This window comes from Equus caballus, chromosome 25 (genome assembly GCF_041296265.1).
Source record: "Equus caballus isolate H_3958 breed thoroughbred chromosome 25, TB-T2T, whole genome shotgun sequence".
Lineage (NCBI taxonomy): Eukaryota > Metazoa > Chordata > Mammalia > Perissodactyla > Equidae > Equus > Equus caballus.
In genome coordinates, this window is record NC_091708.1 from 35,515,449 (window position 1) to 35,541,318 (window position 25,870).

The window sequence follows — 25,870 nt, forward strand, 5'->3', positions numbered from 1 at the left end:
CTCAGTTATTTTATTTCAGTGCTGGAAAATCCAGGTTTAAGTGACTCTTCCTTGGGCCAAAGCTAACGATCATGTTTTCTTGAAGGTGCTTTCTGCCCAAAAAAACACATGTTAGATGTTTGTATTAGTTAGTATTAGGCTTGGCTGCATTTATTGAAGAAACCCAAAATAACAGTGACTAAATAAAGTAGAGGTTTATTTCTCTCTCTTGTAAAAGATTGCCAGTAACCTGCCTTCCCAGAGCGTGACTCTCATCCTTATGGCTGATTAGAGCTCCAGCCACCGTACCTATATTTAAGCTAGGAGGGTTAGGGGACGGGGGAGGGTGCATGCCCTCTTTTTGAAAGAGAATTCCTGGAAGTTCACCTGCTTTTCCACTTACCTCTTATTGGCCAGAACTTAGGTACATGACCACACCTAGCTGCAGGAGAGACGTTTATTTTAAGGTGGATAAGAATTTGCTAAAAACTGAGGGGTCTGTTTCTAAAAGAAAATAGATATTAAGTAACTGTCTTTGCCACATCATAGTTTGGGGTTTTGGGTGTGTGTGCATAAGAAAAAAAATAACTAATTTCAAAAACAATGTATGTTATTATAGAAACTGTAGAAAATAGAAGGGAAAAGATTTTAAAATACTTCTAGTCTATTGTCTGGAGGTAACTACTTTTACTATTATGGTGTACTATACTCTTTCAGCATTTTTTGTGTTCATATATGCATGTGTATGATTTCTGTGGAATAGTTTTTCTTCATTTGGAATATTATGTAATAATGTATACTATGGTTCTATATTTATATATTTAAAAATATGGTTGTGCTATATGTACTATTTGGTAACCTCTTTTTTCATTTCATATACTTGAACATCTTTAGACAAGTTCACATCTGTATCATCCTTTTTGTTTAATTTTGCCGTATTCAAAACATACAGAAATCCATTAAAGAATTTGTACCTTCTGCCAAGCTTGAAACATTGTAAGGAACATTATAAGAAAATAACACATATCATTATTCTATACCACAACTATACCATTATTCTTACTTGCTGCCAAGTATCCCATTATTTGGATATACCATACTTCATGTAACCAATTCCTAATCTCAAATCTGTAAGTTGTCTAGTTTTTCACTATTATAAACAACCATTTGTTAAGTAGTTGTAGAGGGCCCAGTGGCTTGCTAAGTAATTTACGTAAACTTCAACTAATTAGCTGAGAAAACCCTGGGAGAATAATAATTATGAAAACCAAGGCCCGGAAACTTAGTTTAACTTGATCAACAGATGTTGATGCCTCTCCTCATCTTTGGTTTGCCCCCATCACTCCCAGAATGGTTATGAAGACAGGCAGGTTGGAGGGAACCCTGAGAAGATTCAGTTCTGGGATGTGGGGCTCACAGACAGAGTGATTGCTGTACTTGGAGGGGGCAGCGCAAAATAAAGGAAAAGTCCACCAGGTGTTATTTCCTGATAGATCACAATTTTATGAGTCTAATGTTTTGGTTTGGAAGCATAGAATACTTTGGAAAAGTGTTCTTTCTTGTTGATTGTGAGAGCAGGGCTAGAAAAGCTCTCAGGAAAATGGGAGACTGGGTCTACTTTCAGTGGTTTTTTAGGGGTGGCTGTGCAATTTTTATTTTCTAAGACATTCCATTTTTAATTTAATTAAATTTTTCCAATTTCTCTAAAATTGTGGGGTATTCTGAGGACAAACAGATATAAACACTGTTTATAATCCACATATAAACACTGAAAATGTTCTTTTGTGTTTTCTCTTTTAGGGAATAAGTGTTATTTTTAATGTCGCCCTTGGATTACTAAAGGTACACATTTATTCATAAGCCGAGTTATCTGGCATTTTCTGTTCAGCACTTGCAATATCTTGGTCTTAATCTCATTCTGAGCAGCCCGTATGCTCTGGCATTGTCCCTGACAGTGGATATGTGCAAGTGGTTCTGGCAAAGGCTAAGAAGCATCTCCTGGGGATTATAAAGGTGCTGGGATTATAAACTCTTCTTGTGCATCTTCATAGTAAAGAATTTTTTCTGTACATGGTTGTATTTTCTTCTTTCTTCAAGACTTCCAAGGATGACTTACTCCTGACAGACTTTGAAGGTGCCTTGAAGTTCTTCAGGGTTCAGCTTCCTAAGAGATATCGCTCAGAAGAAAATGCAAAAAAATTAATGGAATTAGCTTGCAACATGAAGGTAAAATACTTTAGATTATTTTATTCAGTTAATGTCTCACTATTCCTAATTCCTAAATATCAGCATTTATAATACATAAATAATAATTTTTCTTTTGTATTGGATAATTTTTTTCAACTATTTTCATATATATTATATCCTATGCATTAAATCTCATTGCCTCCCGGAGCCTTTGAACTCTAGGAAAGGTCTTATTATCCCTATTTTGAAGACAAACCAAAACACAAAGAGGCTGTAGCCCCCTGGAGTCATACAACTAGTTAGTGGCAGAACTCAGATTTCATTATTTCTACTCTGCTGTCCTATAGTTTTCAATATTTGTTGTTGAGGTGAGAAATTCCCTAAAATGAAACTAATAATATGTAAAGGAAACCCATTCAGTTTTATCACTTCCAATGGCATTTATGATTTGTACGATGTTTTAAGGTAACAAAATACAGAATCTTCTTGTGTTCACGTTATAATAAAATTTTGTTTTTTAAAGAAGAAAAGTAATTGAGGAAGTTTAGTTTGGAATTTGGGGGTCGAGGCAAATGGAGGATAGAATAAATAGTTGTATTCAGATTCTTATAGGATACATAAAAGACTGTCACATTTACTTTATGTGACTCCAGAGGGTAGAGCTGAGATGAGTGTGTCAGGGCAGATGTGGCGGAGGAGAAGCTTCACTGTCTGCTGAGTAGAGCACAGACTTGGAATCAAAGAAATCTGAACTCAGATTTGCTTCGCCTATTTAAGGTGCAATTTCCTCATCTGTAAAATAATGTTGGACTCTGGTTCTGGTTACATGTCAGACTGAGCTGACTCAGGCTACTCTTCTTTAAACAGTTGGAGATGCTAAATGAAATATAATCCAAGAAATGTTTAAATACCTGTGTGAACTTGAAAGCAAAAAGAGAAATGTCCAGGTACCTAAAACAAAATAGCTCAAAGCTAGTGTGTGTGAAATGATAAAACAACATCCCAAGAAAATATGGAATCATAGGTAGGTATTAGGGTTTTAATGCTCACATAGACATATGGTATGACTTTGGGCCTTCAGGAGGCAGCTGAAATTGAAATCTCTGCATAAAGTTAGGATGTAGGAATGGCTGCTGTGTTTGTGAAAGGGGGGATACAAAACTACCAGTTAGCCCAAGAAACAATAGAAATTATACCATAAAATGAATGAGAGATTTGGGAAAAAAAAGGAAATAGGTCTTCTGGAAATTAAAATAATCATTAAGGTTATTCAGATTAGAATGTTATATACTTCACAAGTGTTACGGATAATATTTAATGATATTTTACCGTATGCCAGTAACTACAATCAAGTGCTTTTGTGTGTGAGGATTACCTGTAGTGTTTGTACAGTGCTTATCATAGTGCCTGGTGATTAATAAGAGCTTGAGAAATGATGGCTATGACTATGATTATTTCCTCTCTGGTTTTTCAAGCAGATAGCAAACACTTTTCAGTACCATTTTCACAGATGATGGGTTGGTGCACAGGGCACAGAATCAAGTCAGCTTGAGGTTCTTTGGGTCACTGTTTCCACCTCAGCTTGGCTCAGCACACAAGAGGATGCTGCCTCTTATTTGCATATGATTTCTTCCCCTCCAGAACCTGCTCCTGTTTTCTCGGTGTCCCATCTCAGTTTGTGGTACCTGGTTGCTCAGGCCAGAACCCTTGCTATCATCCTCAACTTCTCTTTCTCTCAGACTCCACATCTTCGTACTCCACATCCAAGCCCTTTTGTTAAAATCTATCCTGAATCTGATCACTTCCTGCCCTCTTCATCACTAATACTTCTCTTCTGGAATATTATGGTAGACTCCTTGGTCTTCCTGTTTTCACAGTGGTTTCCTCTCAGGCTTTTCTTTTCTTTTTTTGGTGAGGAAGATTCGCCCTGAGCCAACATCTGTGCCAGTCTTCCTCTCTTTTCTTTATGGGCTGCCTCCACAGGGTGGCCGATTAGTGGAGTTAGGTCCATGCCTGGGTTCTGAACCCATGAACCTGGATCCCTGAAGCAGAGCGCATGCAACCTTAACGACTCGGCCACGGGGCCAGCCCCCTCCCAAGCTTTTCTTGATCTCATCCCTCCCTTGCTTAAAACTCTCTAATGGCTTCTTTTTTTTTTTTTTTTTTAAGATTTTATTTTTCCTTTTTCTCCCAATGCCCCCCAGTACATAGTTGTGTATTTTTTAGTTGTGGGTCCTTCTAGTTGTGGCATGTGGGATGCTGCCTCAGTATGACTTGATGAGCAGTGCCATGTCCGCGCTTAGGATTTGAACCGGTGAAACCCTGGGCTCCTGAAGCAGAGCTCACTTAACCGCTCGGCCACGGGGCCAGCCCCTCTAATGGCTTCCTTTTTTTTTTTTTTTTTTAAAGATTTTATTTTTTCCTTTTTCTCCCCAAAGCCCCCCAGTACATAGTTGTATATTCTTTGTTGTGGGTCCTTCTAGTTGTGGCATGTGGGACGCTGCCTCAGTGTGGTTTAATGAGCAGTGCCATGTCCGCGCCCAGGATTCGAACCAACGAAACACTGGGCCGCCTGCAGCGGAGCGCGCGAACTTAACCACTCGGCCACGGGGCCAGCCCCTCTAATGGCTTCTTATCGCAGAATAAAACTCAAGAGTTCTTTCCTTGGCCTACAAGGCTTGGCACCATCTGACCTTTGGCCATCTCTGTGATTTCATTTCCCACTACTTTTCCACCTTACTCTTCCCACTTCAGACACCCTGGTCTCCTTGCTGTACTCACACATGCCAAGCATGTTTACTCCTCAGACCTTTGCACTGGCTGCTCTGTCTACCTGCAGTGCCCTTCTCCTCTGTCTCCACATGGCTTCACTGTTGGGTCCTTCGGTCTTAGGCTCAAATATCATGCCATTAGAGAGCCCTTCTCTAATTACAGTGTCTAAAATAGCAACTTCTTCCAGCCTTTTACACCCTTATCTCCTTACCCTAGCTTATTTTCCTCATATCATGTATTGCTACTTAATGTTATTTTATTTCATTATCTCTGCCCACCCAACCCCCCCCCCCAAACCCCACTGGAATTAAGCCTGCAATGGATGGGACTTTATCTCTTTTGTTTACTGCTGAATCCCCAGCACAAGCAGAGGACATGGCATATAAATATTGGTTGAATGAATGATTAAATGAATATGTTGTTGAGTTTCTACCAACTGTTTTACAAAGAAGAGTTAACATAGAATTAGACAAGGCTTAAAAATAGCTTCTGAAGGTTTTACGTTCTGGGTTTTCATTAGCTTGAAACACTTGAATAATATATGAATCCTTTATTTCCATAGTCTACATGGGAGGTGTCTAATGTCTTTTTATTTGCCTGTACTTTCAAGGAGTTAAGGCAGTCAAGACTGCACAGCACACACATTTTGTGCTTTAGATATATAATTCCTTCTGGGCCTGGAGAACTCTGCCTGGCCGGGGGTATACTTTGGATGGTTCTCCTCTTTATTTGCTCATGGTTTCGAGTGAGAAAGATAGGAATTTTTCTTGAAAGTGACTCACAGAATGGAAAGCCTACAGATTCACCAAGACGTTAGAGAATGAGATTTTTCTGCTAAAAGGTGGGATATGCTGTGCATGATTTAGTTATGATGATTAGTTGTACTCTGGTAGCTATACTTAATACCAAAAAATCTTAAAGGGGATATAGGCAATAGCTGAGCCAATTACCAGCAGAGAACCTCAGTCACAGTGATAATTTGCCAGCTCAAAAATGAGAAAACTCATTGGCAACCTCAGGCTTGAGTCCTGCGTCATGTGGACCACAACAGTAAGTGCTACAGTCAGCACAGAGAATGTGTGTGATCATCAGAGCTTTGGAGCCTCCTCTAGACGTGGAAAAGGGGATTCTTGCTATGTGAGCGGTGTGGAAACTAGCTTTTGAACTTTTTGGTATAGAATTTAGAACAGAAACATTGGCTCTGTAACTCAATGAAATCCCATTCCATTATTATTTAATTTGTTTTTTAAATTGTGGCTCAGTTTTCTCAGTTGCATTTCCTGATTAAAGTGGGGATTGGGAATACTTTACCTCACATGCCAGTCCAGGAAACAAATACCTGCTTTTGTTGTTGTTATTGTTGTGTTTTAACAATTATGGTGATGTAATTTCCAGTATTTGTATAGTTTGTATAAGCATCTCATTTCTTCCTCACACTACCCTGTGAGGTTTGTTGGGCAAATCAGGTGTGGAAATTGAGGCTTCGAGAAGTCAAGTGACTTACCCAGCTGGTCCTGGCTGGGCAGTGACAGGAGCCCTGGTGGCACTCAGGCCATCTGACTCCACATTTCCAATGCCTTCCACTCCGTTGCACTGCCTCTTCTCATTGCAACAGAAATTGTTTGGTGTGGCAGTATCTGAAATGGCCACAAGATGGGTGTGTTGCTCAGAACCGTCTGTATTCCTCTGTGCCTGTGTCTTTCTTTTCTCTATAAATCTTTCTCTGTGTCTGTCTGTACTTGCCTCTCTTTACCTTTCTCTCTTTTCGGCTGTTTTACTTCTTACCTTCTCCCTCTTTCTCCTTAGTTTATTATGAGACTGAGATATGTTATTTCATGAGGAGTTTCAGATCCCCTGCTCTTAACCTAAAACCTAACAACATACATCAAAACTCATTTAGCTGTCCGTTGAATTTCTCCCGTTTTATGGGTCAGACTTGAGATAGGAAAATTGTTTCCATTTCTAATATAAGATCTGAAAGGAATTTCACTTTAAATAGACTGTTCCAGGAGATCACGGATGGTCCTAGGAGCTCCACAACCCTTTCATACTCATAGCTGTGCTATGCATTGTCTTTAGAGGGGGAAAATGGAAAGAAATTAATTCTTAGCCTTTTAAATTTTTTTTTTGTTTTTTTTTTTGAGGAAGATTAGCCCTCAGCTAACTACTGCCAGTCCTCCTCTTTTTGCTGAGGAAGCCTGGCTCTGAGCTAACATCCCTGCCCATCTTCCTCTAGTTTATACGTGGGACGCCTAGCACAGCATGGCTGCCAAGCGGTGCCATGTCCGCACCCGGGATCCGAACCAGCGAACGCCGGGCCGCCGAGAAGCGGAACGTGCGAACTTAACCGCTGCGCCACCGGGCCGGCCCCCCAGCCTTTTAAATTTTTGATTCAAGAAATATGTGAGAGCAACTGTTTCTTCATGTCTGTACGATGATTTTAGAGAACAAGTCAAATTTATGAGGCTAGTTTAGAAGAAGCAGGAACCATGCTAAAAGAGAAGGCTTAGTGGGTTTTTTAGATCAAACCTGAAGACTTGTCCTTTTTGCTGTAGAATCCTGCCTAAGGTGAAATGGCATTTCTGAACCATTGCTTTGTTGAAAATTGTTATTTCAGACATTAAGTGAATGTCCTAAATTTTAAATTACCTGTAAGAAAAGATATTATTATAAAAACCAAATAGCAATATCTCCAAATTAATGTAATCCTAACCATTTGCTATTTGGAGAAACAGAAAGCTCTTTGGCATTTGGGAATATTTTCCCTCGGGATATTTTTAATCATGAGCTAAAAGCAACACTAGTTTGAACTTCATTCCTTGCTCAGATTACTTTTGTAGTTGGTGTGTGTTAGGATTTTAAGCTTTATGATTGCGGTGACTTCATCAGGCTTGTTTCTTGATGTTTTCACAGAATCTTGCGTAGTGTCTCCACACAGTGAATTAATCCTTACAGTGACCGTATGAGGTCATTTTACAGATGTGAATACTGAAGCTTAGAGAATTGAAGAAAACTCCCAAAGGATATGAAGTTAGTAAGTGATGGGGTTGGGATTAGATCCCAGGAATTTCAGACTCTAAAGTCAATTCTTTTCATCATTGTGCTTTACTGGAATTGAGGGATTGAATAAAAGAGCCAGTGTATTGATCCATTTTTGGTAATCTTTGTCATGTAATGATGAGTAACTCAGTCTCCATGTCAGTGTTGAAACTTACTCTCTGTATGCTGTGATTGAGTTCAGTTTTCCTTATAGCTAAATCAGTGTATAGTTTTACCTCTTTGCTTGTTCCTGCCTTTTAGAATTGCGTTTCATGAGGACGCTTTTGAGTGGGTGCTCTCTTTCTGTACAATGAACTCTAAATTTTGCCAGTTATGCAAGGGTAGCGATGGTCACTACCTTCTTATTTTATTTTAATAAGGTGGTCTCCCTCGGTCCTTATATGTGTTTGGGTCCTCTGCTATTTGTTTCTTGTGTTTTAGAAAAATACTCTGATGGTAGAACCAGAATACCTAATTCTATTTAGCAATCTTTGAAGGAGTTTGAGTCTAACTATTTAAACAAATTAAATATAATGGCTCAGAAATTAAATAGAATGTTGATTTGTTTCTAGTGGTGTTGAATGCAGACCTTGGAGTCCCATGGACCTTGGCTTTCATCCTGGCTCTGCCGCTGCTGTGTGACCCAGGGAGGGTAGTAGGTGTAAAAGTAAAAGTATCTTATTATCTTGAAAGTCCTATGTAAATCTCAGGTTCTTTTAATCAGTAACTGAAAAGCAAAGTCCTTGTCCCAAGCATTCTAAAAAAGGAAGGTGGACTTGTGTCAGATTTCTTTTTTAGCAATGAGGACTTTAGAATCAGGATCTCCTTAATGTACTAGACCTCTTTCTACCCACCTACCCACCCACAAAACATACTTCAAGCCTGCCATCCAGAGCTACTAACATTCAACCTCTCACCTTCACTGGATTCCCTGTGACTCCAGTCCAGCAGGGATTCTGACCTTTGCAACAGTTTCTTAAGCCAAACTTGGAAATCAGTCCCTATTATCTATCAGCAGCCTATTTCTTTCTCTTCTGTATTAAATGGACTTTGTTTAAATGGCTCATTATTTGCAGCACTTGTTCAGAGGATAACTCATCTCTGATTCAGGACAAGAATGCAGATGATAGTAATAATAAGTAACAGCTACCCTTTATTAAAAAGACCTCACTGTGGGGCTGGCCCCGTGGCCAAGTGGTTAATTTTGTGTGCTCCGCTTCAGCTGCCCAGGGTTTCTACAGTTCAGATCCTGGGTACGGACATGGCACCGCTCATCAAGCCATGCTGAGGCGGTGTCTCACATGCCACAACTAGAAGGACCCACAACTAAAATATACAACTGTGTATTGGGGGGATTTGGGGAGAAAAAGGAAAAATAAAAAAATCTTTTAAAAAAAAGACCTCACTGTACACCAGGCACTCTTCTGAGCTCTTTATATGTTTTATGTCATGTGGTCCTCATAATAAAAGTCCTCATAAGGACTGTTGGAATTTTCACAGATGAGGAACCTCAGGCTGAGAAAAGGCTGCTTGCCCTCAGTCATACAGTAAGTCATCCGCAGAGCCAAGACTCGAGCCTTGATCTGTCCACCTGCAAAACCCAAGCTCTTAGTGGCAAGTGTACCACCTCACTCCCACCCAAGTCAGCAGCCACTCTCGCTCTTCCTCCATCTCTGTGGGCCTTGACATCTCTGCCTGTCCCAGAGGCTGATCAGAGACCAGCTTTCCCAGGGCAAGTAGCACATGTTTTTAAGAGAGAGCATTATTCAATACCTGTGACAAATTAATGACAAGTGAATGACAAAGGGAGAGGTGTTTTGGACTAAATTTATACTTCTACCGAAATATCAAACTGGCATGTTCCAAGTTTCTGCCTTCTCTCTAATTCAGGGTTTCTTAAGTTGGGACTATGAATGGGCCTCAAGGAGCCCATGAGTCCTCTGAAATGGTATGTAGACTATTTTATTGCCAGGGTGTGGGGGGTGTTGGCTTCTGTGTTTTTGGGGGGACAGTGCTTTTTATGGGAACCTAGGCTCTCAGGAGACTTTCAAAGTGGTACTGTTCCTAACAGTGTTAAGAACCACATACTAGTTGCATTGGGGTATAAAATTGGTTTTACCTAAATTACAAGCTCACTCTTATCCCAAGAAATTATTAGAGTTTTTTTCCCCCCTGAAAGTACGTTTCAACAAAACAAATTTCAAATTTAATCTTCTTTGAGGGCAAAAATACATCTGTGTATGAAGCTGTGATTGCCACAGCCTTGTGATAGGAGTCAGCCAACAGTGGGTGTGATTCAGAGCTCTGGGGCTAATTCCATAGCTTCCCTGCTTCCTGAATTCAATTAAAATGTTATTGGTATAAGTAAGAGACAAAATGAACCTTGGACTGTTAAGAGTGAGGACTGTATCTCTATTCATTCATTATTTTCATGCTTCTTATGTGCCAAGCATTAGGATTTTCACAATGAATAAGAGTTCTTGCCCTTGTGGAGTTGGCATATTGTGATCTGTATACATCTTTGTGTCACTAATGCCCAGCAAAGAACACTGTACAGAGTAGTGCTCAACTACTGGACAAATAAATGTCCCTGCATCCTTAAGAGGTTAAAAGGAAGACTATTGGTTTTGATTTGTTCACCATGTGATTAGAGTACCAATTATGTTCCAAGCATCGAGCTAGGTACTGAGATAGGATGGTAAGCAAAACAGATGTGACCTGCTTCCTAGTGGGAAGACAGACAATCAAGTAAGCACTATTTATTTAAAGCAAGCATTATTTATTTAAAATAATTGTGAACTTGGACAGGTGCCATGGAGGAATTGACTTAATGCAATGAGAATATATAACAAAAGACCAGGCCTGATAGGGGAAAGAGACTGTCAGGGAAAGGTTGACTAAAGAAGTGATGTTGGAGCTCTGATGTGAAAGGTGAGTGGGAGTGAACTAGGTGTGAGGTTGTCCAGGCAGAGGGACCAAGCTTGCAGTGTATGTTCAGTTTGGCTGTCATTTCCATTCAGAAGAAAGGTCGATGCAAAGAAGAGGGAGTCCTTTCTCATTAATTTAGCGGTCATTTCTGGGCACTCTCTATGTGCATGGACAGGAGACAACAATGAGTGAGACACAGTTCTGACCTGGAGAAGCATTGATAATGGGACAGGCTGGCTGAGGGTTGCTGGTTTCTCCTGGGTGCAGCCTCTTAAGGACGCTTGAATTGCTGCTTTTGCTGTTGCTACCTCTTGTTTTCCCATTCAAGAATCAGGCATCAGTCTTTTTCATGGAGTCTGTGCCTCAGAGACAGCCTGAACTAGTTGGCTCTGGTATGCAGTCAACTGTGCTCCAAAAGTCAGGATCAGCTGTAAACCCATTATAAGCAGGGTTGTTTTTGTTGTTGTTGTTTGCGGTGGGGGTGGAGAGTAAGGCATTTCAGGGATGGAGGGTGAGAGAACCAGAACCAAGAACAAGGGAGGCTGAGAAATGGGAAGGCCAGCCTGAGCTGATAAAGAAGGCAGAACTCTGTACCAACAAGCTTTGCAGAAGACAGCAGAACTTGGTGTCCAGTCCTGAGGACTGATTCGGAAGCACAGCGGAGACCATCATCTAGAGAAACTAGCAGAGCACTGTCTTAGAGATGCCAACAGTAATTATGAGAATTATTTTAAACAGGATTTATTTTGTTTCCTTAGCTGTAAAAATAGTTCATGCTTAATGAGGGAAACAGGAGACACATAAAGAAATGCCCATATTCTGTCACACAAACGTAAGAACCAGATGAGATAACGTGTAAAAAGGCTCTAGTATTTGTCAGGTGCTCATTATACATTAACTGCTGTTACAAGGCTGAGGGAGAATCAACCTTTTTGCTCTGAGAATGAGGTATTTATAATAAGTGATAATGAAATGCAGAAGAAATAATTTGTAATTACCTTTTAAAATGTATGTTAATGGGGAAAAGATGTTAAATCTTCCTTACCCCGGCATGAGAATGAACAGCTGAAGAGTCCTGAAGATTTGTGGGAATGTTTTGTAGGATTTGGTGCAGTTCTTCTTTTTGTAAAGCACTGGGGGACCTCACTGCCCTCCCTTGTCGTTGACCCAGAATGACAGCAGAGAGCACTGGGAGGAAGCGTTTGCTGCCCACAAGCCTCATTTATTTTCTGTTCCTTTACTATTGATCTGTTAGGATTGTTTATAAATTTACTAATCACACAGATGTTTTATTTAGGTGCTTCTTTGTGAATCACTTACGTACACAATAAATGTTTACCCCAGCACTGGCCTTAAACCGCAGAAGATCTGGGTTTAAAGATGTCACTCTCCAGCTTGTGGCCTCACCTCAAGTGTTTAATGGGCATCTTTCTATAGACTGCAGCCAGGGCATAGTGGTATGTTCCTGGCTGCCTCCCCTTGGGCAGCAGCCAAACTCCAGAAAGAATCTCTGATTGAGGCAGACCTGCAAACATTCCGACACGGGCAGGTGTCCACAGAGTCAGTGGGAGAGGAACACCAGGCAGGTCAAGTTAGACAGAAAGGAAATAATGGAACAGGGAATTAGAGGTGCTGACACCAGCATGCTGCAAACTTGGGCCTGTCCTCTCCCTGTTCTGGGTCTCAGTTTCTTCATCTGTAAAATAAGGACGTTTGACTAGACTAGCTCTGAGATTCCTAGTTACCTGGAACTGGGGACTAAAAGAGTTGTGAGTCAGCAGTATAGTACTGATTATTGAAGCTTTGAGAAGGGATGAGCATTAACTTTGTCATCATTCTTTAAGTTGCACATATCTGTTTTATCACTTTTCTATTTCTTATATTTTGTAATTTCTAAAAATGTAATTTAAGAAACACCAAAGGGTTGGAGCTGGCCCAGTGGCGTAGTGGTTAAGTTCGTGTGCTCTGCTTTGGCAGCCCTGGGTTCGCTGGTTCAGATCCCAGGCGTGGACATATGCACCACTTATTAAGCCATGCTGTGGCAGGCATCGCACATATAAAGTAGAGGAAGATGGGCACAGCTGTTAGCTCAGGGCCAATCTTCCTCAAAAAAAAAAAAGAAAGAAACACCAAAGGGAAAAGATTAGCAGTTTAGAGGAAGGAATCAAACAAAAGACTAAGTTGCATCTTGAAAGGATGCCCTTGGTTATGGTTTAGATAAGAATAAAGAGAAGGGGCTAACCAGTCAAAAGAGGAGAAAAACCTGTTAGGTAGAAGGAAAGCCAAGAGAATAAAGGGAGAAAAGATTTCCTAGAGGGAAGAGGAGTGAATTGGTCATGTTTAAAGCATGAAAGTAAAGGAATTTTGAAGTCTAGTTGGAGAGAGGTAAGACCCACTGGATATAGTAAAAAAGAAACCACTAGTGACTTTCAGGAGGGTACTTTCTGTAGAATAATCAGAGCAAAAGCTTGATTTAGAGAGATTAAAGAGAGAGAGGCCGTGAAACAGTGGAAGTGGAAGTATAGACCTGTGGTTTGAAATGGTTGGTAAGAAAAGGCTTGAGAGAAAGATGACAATAGCTTGATGGGGCCAAAGGGCAGCAAAGCAGACTGACCAGCAGAACTGTGTTTTTAAGCGCAGAGAGAAAGCACAGAAGGAGCTTGTAGAGAGGAAAGGTGACAGGTGTAGGATAGTGAGGTAGCTACAGCTTGGATTTTGGATGGAGTCTAGCTGCCTGGGCTCAAATCCCAGATCTGCCAGTCCCTAACTGAGTGACCTTGATCAAGTTACATAACCTCCTTGTACCTCAGTTAACTTCCCTATAAAATGAGGATGATAATACCATACCTTGTAGAGGTGTCACGGGGTCACAAATTTAAAGCACCTCACAGCAGTGCTGGCTGCGTGCTAAATAAAATGGTGGATGATGATGGTGATTAGGAACAATAGGACCCAGGACCCTACCAGACTCAGGTAGGAAGGGCTATCTGTAAGGTGTTCATTCTAACAGTAAAAACCTGAGGAACCAATTATCCCCAACAGAACCCTGGACACAGTAGTCATTGAGTAAGAATTTTGTGGCCTGGGCTTGTGCCCCATTCTGGTGATTTCCCTCCAAAAATAGGAAACACCACTTCATAATGACTGGGGATGGCCAGGTCAGCAGAGGTCTTGGTCTATAGTGCAGGCCCTGAAGCGTCCATCACTTTCTGATACTTTTTAATTTGTGCTATGGTTTATCCTACAGATTAGTCAAAAGAAGCTGAAAAAATATGAAAAAGAGTATCACACCATGAGGGAACAGCAGGCCCAACAAGAAGACCCCATTGAGCGATTTGAGGTTTGTTTGCTTTATGGCCTAGGTGACGTGAAGAGCCGTCAGCCTTTCACCTAATTCTGCCTGCAACCAGCTTTACTGAGTTCTTTTTAAAATTCAGTTTCACTGTTTCTGCGTTCAAGTTTCATTGTGAGTTTGCAAATGAAAAAGCCAGATCTGTTTGCTTAAACCAGCTGCCTCGTTTGTTCCAGTTCAGTGGTCTTTCGTCACAGTTAATAAGTAGTAGCTGCTTGACAAGGCCACTTGAATCAGTGAAGTATTTCTCCGTGGAGATAGGAAGTAAGAAATTGTTGATTGGTGGCACGTTAAGACCAGCCACATCGCCCATGTTTTCCATAGGACTCAGAAATTAGTTTTGAGGGGTAGCCCGGAGAAATTGTCATTTCCATCTAACTGGTTTCTTTCTACCCTTCAGCGGGAGAATAGGCGTCTACAAGAAGCTAATATGAGGTTGGAACAGGAAAATGATGACTTAGCCCATGAGCTGGTGACCAGCAAGATAGCGCTGCGAAAGGACCTGGATAATGTAAGTGTAACTCCTCTGAAGGGGTGGATTCCACTGAAACACTTGACTTCTCTCTTAAGTGAAATCCTTGATTTTAGTGTCTGTTGTTCTAGTTAGTTATCCACACAGTTTCCCTCTCATGATACAACTTGCTCCATCAGTATTACTTCCCTCCTTTCCTTCAGAGAGTGTTGATTATCTCGTTAAACTCTCCTTACCACGTTCTTCTCTCGTTATACATGCAGTCCTTGAACTCATTTCCAAATATTGTTTGATTGAGAGACCTTTGGATTAATTTTTATGCTATCACAATTGGCAGTAGCATTTAATCCTTATAATTTCCTTAACTTCCCCTAAGGCTAAGAAGAGATTTGGTTATCCTGCATGTTATGTGCCTCTTGAATAAGCATTGCCAATTGTGATAAAGCTCATTGCCTCAGCAGTTTGCAATTTCATCAGTAATTTCTGTTGGCAGATGTTCTGTTTTCCCTTGCTTCTCCTAATCTTAAAAAGTTTGAGATGATGGCTTTCCTGGCAGGGTGTTTGTCAATTTTCTGTACTACCAGCTTCCCTTAGAAGAAGTGCAGTCTGTCATTCATGCTTTAGGTCAGAGCTTGGCAAACTTTTCTGTAAAGGGATAGATAGTAAATATTTTAGGCTTTGTGGGCCATATGGTCTCCGTTGCAACTATTTAATTCTGCCATTGGTGCGGAAGTAGCCATAGACAGTAAGTCAACGAATGAGCCTGGCTGTGTTCCGGTAAAACTTTATTTACAACATAGGTGGCAGGCTGGATTTGGTGCATGGACTGTCATTTGCCGACACCTGACTTAGATTTCCCCGTCAGGCTCCCAAGATTACGTTTCTACCCATCATTTTCCTGAGGTTCTCGAGATAGGCACAGGCTTTTGAGGATTTACAGGGGATTTACATGATATAGTAAACCCCATAGGGTGTATGAACTTTACAAGGTCCTTGGCATCCACCAAAGGTATGTGAAAATATTGTGTACTATATTCTTTAGAAGTCTGTGCTTTCATTAGATTCTCAAAGTGGTTCACATGTTAGATGAAGAGAGAGAGATGGCAGTATCTACTGGTTCTTATTACTTCTCTTTAGAAATAGAATAATGGAGTAAAAAATTTTTAACAGACCTGGATTCTAATACGAGCTACTCTACTTTCAAGGAGAGTAAAATGTGGGGAGGTGGAATAATAGCTGTGTCCTAGGGTAAAGTGAGAATTACGTGATGTGGTGTATATAAAAAACACCACCAAAAAAAAGAACAGGCACAGGCAGTGTTAGTTCCTCCTGTATGTCTGATTGTCAGCTCCAGATAGCTGCATGTAACTGGGAAGGCTCCTTTTTCCAGTTTCTGAGGGAGGGTGTTTCAAGGTCATTAGCCCTCAGTAACCGGAACCTGGAGATCTCACTGCTTGTTCGGTTTGCCACAGTCTGCCCATCAGGTTTGAGTTTCCTCCCTGTGGTGCAGATTCCCAGCATACCCTCTGTTCTTCTTTGTAGAAGGCCTGTATGAATCGTTCGCTCATTGTTCAGGCATTTCTGCTGAGTGAGTGGAGGGAGGCAGGTGGACATTGAGCAAGGGCCCCTAAAGCAGAGCTACAGTGTGCACTTAAGATGGCTCTCATAGCAGCTGTAGATCATGCAGAAGGGAGATGGAGAAGAAAAGAAAACGCATCCTGGACAGCAGCTTTGTGTTCTACGATGAAATTATATGAAGAGGCACCTTAAGCTAAAATTCCAATTGGATTTTTAGTTTGAGCTCTAGCATTCTCCAGTCTGACAGGCCCAGTGATAGCATTGATGTTCCACTAGTTTAAGGTGGATCGTAGACTTCTTAGGTTGTTGAAGCCTGCCCCTAATCAATATAAACCTTTTTTCTAGTTGTCGTATCCTGACACAGTAGTCAAAGAACTAGTTTACATTCCTGATACAGAAGTGAGACATAGTAAAAATTATGTGAATTCCCATTTACTGATGGTCAGTGTGACAGGCATTATGATAAGCACTTTGCTAAACTCTAATATCTCTTATCCTTAGCTCAGCTTTGTAAGGACAATAACATGAGCCCCATTTATGGATGAGGATTTTTTTTTTTTTTTTAACAATCATGAAGCTTGAGACTCAGAGAGATCAAGGCATCCAGGAAGAAGCAGAGCCAGGAAGCTAACGCAGGCCCATCTAAATGGAATGCCCAGGCTGTTTCTACAGTGCTACACTGTCTCCAAAATAAATATGGAACAAGAAGCTAGGATTTGACGTCATAACTACACCAAACCATGAGTTGAGGAGGACCAGTGATACTGACACATACTAGTGACCATTTCCTGAGCATTTCCCGAGTACTAGGCACTGCTCTAAGTGCTTTGTATTTATTATCTTATCAAACTCTCAAAACAACCCATACTGCATAGGGATATAGTTATGATCCCCATTTTACTGATGAAGAAACTGAAACAAAAAGAGGTTGAAGATCCTACACAGGTCACACTGCTAGTCAGGGGCAGAGCCGTCAGATTGAAACCCACGTGGCCTGACACCAGAGCTCACAGTCCTAACTTGGCTCAGAGGAGCAAGGTGCCTGCTGTCTTTAGGGCGCAGGAATATCAAACTGGGGTCCCATCCTCCAGCCATCGACAGTGCTGAGAATATAGACCTTTCCCTCAGTAAACTTTGAATCCCTTTCTGAGTTAGTCTTCTCTTGTTTCTATTGAATCGTGACTGAAAATCAACTAGGTTCTTAAGTGAGGGATGTGGGGTCCTCTCACCTTTTTCTGACTTCAGGGACTTGGTCAGGTTTTTGAAAGAACTTCATTCCTTTCGGCTGTTCCCTTTCTTCATCCCAGAGAAAAGCACTCATTTGTGGCTTATAGGATTTCCAGAACCCTCTGTATTTCCAGTTGATTTTACATCACTTTTGTTATTCCTTACCTGTCACTTTTGTTACTCATTACACGGCAGCTGTGAAGAAATTCTTGGTCAGCCACTGAGTCCCTAGGTGACCCTAACCAAGTTTTTTCTCTGTGAAACGGCAGTAATGCCCAGACCTGACATTCGTGCTGAAGGCTGAGAGGGAACCTATGCAAGGCACCTAGCACAGGGCTCACAGGACCATACCTGAGTCCCCTCTGGCATGCTTGCTCCCTACATTAAGGCAATGTAATGCGAGAGTGAAGGGAACAGACTCAGGAGCCCACGGCTGGGATTGAAGGTGTGGCTCCACCGCACACTGGTTCTGTGACCTTGAGCAGGATTGTTGCTGAACTTTCCCCCGTTGGATTGCTTTGGCCTCTTTATCAAAAATCAGTTGATTGTATATGTGTGGATCTCCTCGATTCTGTATCTGCTCCACTGATCTTTATGTCTCTCCTATGTCTTAGTTACTGTAGCTTTTCAATCTTAAAATCAGATCACGTGAGTGCTCCAACTTTGTTGTTCTTTTTAAAGTCATTTGCATTTCTATATAAATACTAGAATCAGTTTGTTAACTTCTAGAAATAAAAGCCTTCTGAGATTTTGAGTGGAGTTGCAGTGACTCCATAAATCAACTTGGGGAGAATTAACATCTAAACGATAATTGAACCTTCCAATCCATGAATTTCCATTTACTTAGGTCTTTTTCAATTTTCAGCATTGTGTTTTAATTTTCAGTTTATAAAACTTGCACGTATTTTAATCTATTATAAAGAGTATCGTTTTCTTAATTGCATTTTCCAATTGTTTATTGCTAGTCTCTAGAAAAATAATTGATTATATGACTTTGTATCCTGTGGCCTTGCTATTCACTTATGATTCCAGTAGCTTTTTTGTTTACTTTTTAGGATTTTCCACATACACAATTATATCATCTCTGAATAAAGACAGTTTTACTTCCTTTCAAGTCTTTATGCCTTTTCTTTTTCGTCCTTCCCGCACTGACCACCTTCACAGCAGTGTTGAAGCAATGTTGAATGTTGAGAGTTGACCTTCACTGCCTTTCTAGATGTTAGCTGTAGGTTTTTCACAGATCAGTTGAGGAAGTTGTCCTTTCTTCCTCTTCGCTGAGAGTTTTTGTCATGAATGGGTGTTGAATTTTTTCAAATGCTCTTTCTGCATCTGTTGAGGTGATTATTTGTTATTTCTCCTAATTCTGTTAATATGGTGAGATAAATTGATTTTTCAATGTAAACCAACCTTGCATTCCGAAGGAAACTTGGAGTTTCTATTTTTTATTACAGATTTTTATTTGTATTAAAGATTTTTGTGTGTTCATGAGGAATATTTGTCTGGAGTTTCTTTAATGTTTTTGTCTGGTTTTGATATCAGGATAATGCTGGCCTTCTAAAATGAACTATGAAGTGTTCCCTCCTATTTTCTTTTTTTTTTTTTTAAAGATTGGCACCTGGGCTAACAACTGTTGCCAACCTTCCTTTTTTTTATTTTTTCTGCTTTATCTCCCCCAACTCCCCCTGTACACAGTTGTGTATCTTAGTTGCAGGTCCTTCTAGTTGTGGGATGTGGGACGCCGCCTCAGCGTGGCCTGACAAGCGGTGCCATGTCCGCACCCAGGATCCGAACCCTGGGCCAACGCAGCGGAGTGTGCAAACTTAACCACTCGGCCACAGAGCCGGCCCCTATTTTCTTAAGGACTTTGTGTAGGATTATTTCTTAATTAAACTTTTGATTTAATACCCTATATAAGCCACATGGGCCTGGAATTTTCTCAGCAGGAAGTTATTTAATTATGAATTCAATTTATTTCCAAATATGGAGCTGTTCAAATTTCTAATTCTTTGTGTGTCCATTTTTATAATTTCTGTCTTTCAAATAATTTATCCATTTCATCTTATTTCTCAAATGTATTGACATAAAGTCATTGATTTTTCCTTATTCTTTTGATGTTTATAAGATCTGTCAAGATGTCTTCTTTCATTTTTGATCTGGGTGATTTATGTCTTTTTTCCTTTTTCCCTTAATCAGTCTAACTTTGGTTGATATTTTGTTTTGGCTTTTTGATATTTTGGCTTTTGGTTTCATTGATTTTTTTTTTTTCTCTGTTTTGTTTCATTGATTTCTGATTTTTATTATTTCCTTCTGCTTTTCTTTCAGTTTAATTAGCTCTTTTTCTAGCTTCTTAAAGAGGGAGCTTAATCATTGATTTTGGACTTTTCTTCTTTTCTAAAATAAGCATTTAAAGTTATAAATCTCCCTGAAGCATTATTTCAGCCGCATCCCACGCATCCTGGTATGTTGTGTTTCTGTTTGCACTCAGTTCTGGTGATTTCTTCTTTGACTATGAGTTAATTAATTACTAGTGGGTGTTTAATTTTCAACTATTAGGGATTTTTCCCAGAAATTTTTCTGTTGTTAATTTCTAATTTAATTCAGTTGTGATCAGAGTATGTGTCCTTTCTGATTTTAATCCTTTTAAAATATATTTCTGCTTATTTTAGGGCCTACCATGTGGTCTGTTGGGTGAATGTCCCACATGCACTTGGAAAGCAGACATGCGCTGTTGTGGGGGGAGCTCTGTCCATGTCAGTTTGTCAGTCAGTTGAGTGTTGTTCAGATCTTCCACAGACTTAATGGTTTTTTCTCTACTTGTTTTGTCACTTACTGAAAGAGCAGTGTGGAAGTCTCTAACTCTAATTGTGCATTTATCTATTTCTCCTTTCAGTTATGTCAGCTTTTGTTTCCTATAATTTGAATTTAGGCATACATTTCAGATTATTATGCCTTCTTAATGGAGTGACTCTTTTATTGTTGTGAAATGTCCCTCTTTGTCCCTGGTAATACTCTTTGTTCTGAAATCTACTTCATCTGATATTAATATAGCCACTCCCAACTTTCATGGTTTTGCATGGTATATATCTTTTTCTGTCCTTTTACTTTGAACATATCTGTGTCTTTATATTTAAAATGGGTTTTTGTAGCCAGCATATAGTTGAGTCTTGCTTTTTTATTCAGTGTTACAATCTTCTTTTAATTGAACTGTTTAGACCAGTTACATTTAATATAATTATTTGTTGAATTTAAGTCTACCACGTTGCTATTTGTTCTCTGTTTGTTGTATTTGCTTTTTCTTTCTTCTTTTTTCTCATTTTCTGCCTTCTTTGGTTTAACTGGGCATTTTCATGATTTCATTTTATCTCCTCTATTGCCTTTTTAGCTGTTCTGGAACTCTCTCATCTTCAGAGCTCTGCTCCATAGCTTCCAGCCACCTCAGCATCTCTGACTCCCTAACTCTGCGAAGCATGCTCTGTTTGGAACCCCTCACCTGCTCCTTGGTCCAGAATGTACCTTTAGGCAGAAACCCAGGGTGATAGTAGGACTCACCTTGTTTGGTGTTTTTCTCCCAGGAACCACAGTTCTGCATTTATTGTTTTCAATGTCTTTTAAAACAGTAGTTTTATGTATTTTGTTGAGTTTTTTGTTTACAGTGGGAGGGTAAATTTGGTCCCTGTTAGTCCCTCATGACCAGAACTGGAAGTCTGTTATTACCAGCAGATGTTCTCTCCTCGTATGCTTATGTAAATAGAGTGACTGTGCAGTGAGGATGGTGCCATTAGAGGACCCTAGTTTGGTTAGTCCAGTAGCCTCTCTGCACCTTCCTGTTGGCACAGCATTGAGAGTCTGCTCTTGCAGCGATGGCACAAATGCTGGGCTTAATGTCAAACAACTTGGTTTCACATTCAAGCTCTGCTACATGCATTGTGAGAGCTTGGGGCAATCACTTTCCCACCCAGCTTTTTTATGAGTTGGGGAATCAGGGTGGCCAGGGAAGATTCTTGAGTTAGAAGACCCAGTTCATGAGCTGGCTGTCCCATACTTTTTAGAATCAGTCCTGGTATGAATTATTATTGACCATGGCAGTGATAATGAGTAAATGAGAGAACAAATACATGCCACAGGCTCCAAAGGACTGCTTCGAAGATGTAAACCAAGTCCACAGGAGAGAAGGGGGCGGTGCAGGCATACCTCCAAGATTTTGCGGGTGCAGTTCCAGACCACCACAGTAAAATGAATACCGCGTGACGCAAATGCCACCAATAAAGCAAGTCACACGAATTTTTTGGTTTCCTAGTGCATGTAAAAGTTACATTTATGCCATCATGTAGTTTGTTAAATGTGCGATAGCATTATGTCTAAAAAACAATATACATACCTTAATTAAAAAATACTTTTTATTACAAAAAAATGGTAACCATCCTCTGAGCCTTCAGTGAATCATAATCGTTTTGCCGGTGGAGGGTCTTGTTAAAAAACCGCAATATCTGCAAAGCGCAATAAAGCGAAGTGCAATAAAGCAAGGTACATAAAACAAAATTGTTAACAGGACTTCATTCCCCTTACTAATTATTTCCTCTGATTCTCATTTCCCTTTTGATTGCTTCTTGGGTTTGAGCTAGAGAAGGAGATGATTAGCCACTCCCCAGAAAGGACAGGCCTAACTCTAGGATCCCATTTAATTGCATGCATGTGCAGTTTCCCAGTAATTGATGGCCTTTTGAGTTTGCATATGATGCCATTCTGAGTTCTCCGGTTAGGGCCTCAGTCCTCTGCAACCTCTTCCTCTCAAAGAAGAGAGACGTCAGAGGAAGTGCACTGTAGTGGAAATCGCAGGGGCTCAGTCACACGACTTTAGCTGACATCAGAAATGTCGTTTAGTTTCAGGGAAACCACCGTCCGTTGTCAAAGACGCTCTATATCTAGTGCTCTGTCACTAGGAGTTTCTGCCCCGTTTCCTAGACTGCCCTCTAACATGCTACAGTCACTCATTCTTCAGTTATCCTTGCAATGTCCAGTGTTAGGAACTCTTACATCAGGCACAGGTGTATCATTCTCATTGGGATCCACAGATGTGCCTACACGACCTTTGCATGCTTTAGAAAAAAAACTAGGGTAGAGGATAGCCATTTCAGGTAATAAAAAGAGAATGCCAGGAAAGGGGTGGCCTCCTTTATCAGGTATCAGTGAGAACAAAATGCAGAACTTGTTGATGAAGCAGAGAACTACAGAGAATTTGGAGGAAGAAAACCAGAATAAATTATTTCTATTAATGATAATGACAGCTACCTTTTACTGAGTGTTTACTATATGCTAGGCAATGTGCTGAATCCTTTCCATGCCTTGTCCCCCCAGATGAAGAGCCTGAAGCTCAGAGAGGTTCTTAATGATTTGTCCAAGAGGCACATGGTCAGGGAACAATGGGAGGTGAGCCCTGGCTGTCTGATGCTGAAGGCTGAGCTCCTAACCACTGCCCTGCACTTCCTCTGGGCCAGACACTTCTGCATGAGTCTAGTCTCAGTGTGACCTTGGGCATATCCTTTCACCTCTCTGGATCAGTTTCCCCATTATCTTAAAGTGGGATTTTGCTGGGTAATTCAAGCCCCTTCCACTTCCCAATTCTTGTTCTGTAACAGCATCTTTTAAATGTTTCAGGCTGAGGAGAAGGCAGATGCACTGAATAAGGAGCTGCTTATGACCAAACAGAAGTTGATTGATGCAGAAGAAGAGAAGAGACGGCTGGAAGAAGAGTCGGCTCAGGTGAGGGGAGCTTCGCCCCTCCCACATTCTTCTGTGTCTTGCAAATGCTTGAGAGTTGCGAGTTCAGCTGCTAGCTTCCTGTTGGCACTGGAGAACCAGGAGCCAGCTGGCTTCAGTTTCTCTCCAAAGGCCTTTTTTATTTTGTGTGTAATTACCTTTATGTGTAAAGCATAATGGTTCTTAATAATTAAAGCGTAGGAGGAGACAGTAGGCAAAGCTCATCCTTCATTGGAACAGGAGAAATTCCCATGTGTCAGCATCTGAGCGTGACAGAGAAAAGGCGTAGCATTTCTGCAGAAGGAAAGCAGACGTCCTATTAATGGCTGGCTCTTTCCCCACCTGCCCAGTGCTATCTCCCCACTGGGCAGACTCTGGAAGGCTTGTCCTGAGCCAGCTGTCCACAGTCACTGGGAGCACAGGCCTGCAGCCGTCAGAAGAGCTTTGGGTGTTCCCTGCCCTGGAGCAAGCCCCCTCCTCTGCTACTGTTCTCCTAACAGTAACGCCCTCCAGTCTCAGTCACAACTGCCTGAGGGGAGAGCTGCATAAACCCTGAGGTCCTGGAGAAGTGGCAGCCTCTGGTTAGCTCTTCTGCATTCGGTCAGCTCAGGTTCACAGGTTGGGCTGCGCTGGCGGGGAGGGACTTCAGCAGAAGCTCCAGTCTGAAATGGGGTTGATGTGTTTGGAAGTTTCGACTGTTCTCTCCCTCTCCTGGCATCAAAAATGGGGCTTTAGTACTGCGGAGGGTGAAGGAAGAAGGAAGGTGAATTAGGGCCCTTCTAGAGTTAGGTCAGGCACTTTTTGGAAAGCCCAGCAGGAAGCAGTTAGTGCCAGAGCTTCCTTTATATTTCTCTTAAAAATTCACTTTGGCTTTTTTTAATGTATGCAGTTAAAAGAAATGTGTCGTCGGGAACTCGACAAGGCAGAATCTGAGATTAAAAAAAACAGTTCTATCATCGGCGACTATAAGCAGGTGGGTCCATGCATCCTGGAACTGGGCCATGTACTCTGGAAGCCCTGCTTGCCTGGTTGAAATATGTCCACTCCACACCCGAGTGCTTCCCAGCTCTGCCACTGCACTGACTGCTTACTTCCCTTCACTCCACACTTTGCCTCACTGGTTCTCAACTGTAAAATAAGGGAAATAATCACTCTCCCGGGGAACCCTTGTGAGGATTCCATGAGGTCATGTTTGTCGAGCACCTGGCGCAGTGCCCATCATATAAAGAGGTGTTTAATAAGTGAAGGTCACACTATGTTCTTGGGAGCATTTCAGATTCAGAATCATGGCCTTCTGTTCGTGTATGGTCATGTGACGTGGAACCAGTTCCCGCCCTGGCTGGTTGAGTTTTAAGAACATAACTGAATTAGTCTTGTTCCTTCCTACACTAGGATCTCATGCTGACTTACAAGTCTGGCAAGTGTTCGTAAACCATTGGCCATCGAGTTTGTCACTCGTGTGTCCCTGCAAGCCCTAGGCTGATGGATGCAGAGGTGGCACAGCCAGAGGAGCCTCTGCCCATCCATCAATTCACACCCCCTCCCGCGCAGTAGCAGCCTGTTTGGTACTGTCTTAATTCCTCTTAGCATAGTCCAGCTTCCACTATAGAATTCATCCTGAGCCCAAATTATTCAGATGATGACATTGCCCAAGAGATTATCATTTTATATTATGTTTGTTTCTTTAGATTTGTTCTCAGTTGAGTGAAAGATTAGAGAAACAGCAGACAGCTAATAAAGTGGAAATTGAGAAAATTCGGGTAAGTCTTCCTTTACCAAAGAGATTTTATACCACCTAGTTGATTTTGTGGCTATATTGAGCACAACAGATTTCGGAAGGGGGTAGTTTACTTTGATTGCAAAAGTGAGAAGCTGACAAGCACCTGATAAGGCACCTGTCATGGCCTGGCTCAGTAAATGACGGCTGATATTACGCCTTTTTCCTCTGGAATGGACTACAGATGAAACCAAAAGGGCTCCGGCATTAATTCTCAAAATACCAGCGCCCGTTTTCCTTATAAATTTGTGTAACATCCTCCTTGGGATAACTTGACTACAAAAAAAAAATGCAGATGCCCCAAGATTTCTGAATGTTGTCAGTATGGTAGGTGAAGGAGTCCTGCAAGTGATAGATTTTGCTTGAGGGGGGATGCAGAGGTCAAGACCACGTGGTCTGATTTGTTCTGTAGAACTGGGGACACTCCCCTCTGAGCTCAGTGCCTTCTCTATAACGATCCAAATACAAGGAGGACTTGAATTTTTTAATGTTTTGGTGCCAATTTGGAGGCTTTTGTAACTTGATGCTTTGTTTCTTTAAGCTGTACCTGTATTAGAGTACTTACCAAATTTTACTAAGATGAGTAATTTGCTGAAAGATGCTTTACTAACATATTTATAAATCAGTGGACAGGAATGTGGAAGAGTTCTGTGCTCACGGCCATGTTTGTACAAAACAGCGTTTTACCTGGAGCAAGATGGCACCGGCCTCCATCATAAGTAGTGTCTAACCAGCAGCTGCCTACTCTTTAAATATAATTTATTTTCTGATTCTAAAACTAATAATGCTCATTGCAGAAAAT

General features: G+C 41.1%; 1 protein-coding gene across 18 annotated transcripts in view; it reads left to right on the forward strand.

The window, feature by feature from the left end:
- Window positions 1-25,870, forward strand: part of RABGAP1 (RAB GTPase activating protein 1) — a 160,763-nt gene that overhangs the window by 130,738 nt on the left and 4,155 nt on the right. For 13 of the 18 annotated variants that reach the window (XM_070251707.1, XM_070251714.1, XM_070251712.1 and 10 more), the window contains 8 exons: window positions 1,780-1,821; window positions 2,077-2,205; window positions 14,153-14,245; window positions 14,658-14,768; window positions 22,890-22,961; window positions 23,190-23,294; window positions 24,181-24,264; window positions 24,980-25,051. In XM_070251707.1, coding sequence (XP_070107808.1) covers window positions 1,780-1,821; window positions 2,077-2,205; window positions 14,153-14,245; window positions 14,658-14,768; window positions 22,890-22,961; window positions 23,190-23,294; window positions 24,181-24,264; window positions 24,980-25,051 — 708 coding nt within the window. The remainder of the gene's footprint in view (window positions 1-1,779; window positions 1,822-2,076; window positions 2,206-14,152; window positions 14,246-14,657; window positions 14,769-22,889; window positions 22,962-23,189; window positions 23,295-24,180; window positions 24,265-24,979; window positions 25,052-25,870) is intronic. The other 5 variants (XM_023628822.2, XM_023628821.2, XM_070251711.1 and 2 more) reach the window with 1 other exon arrangement.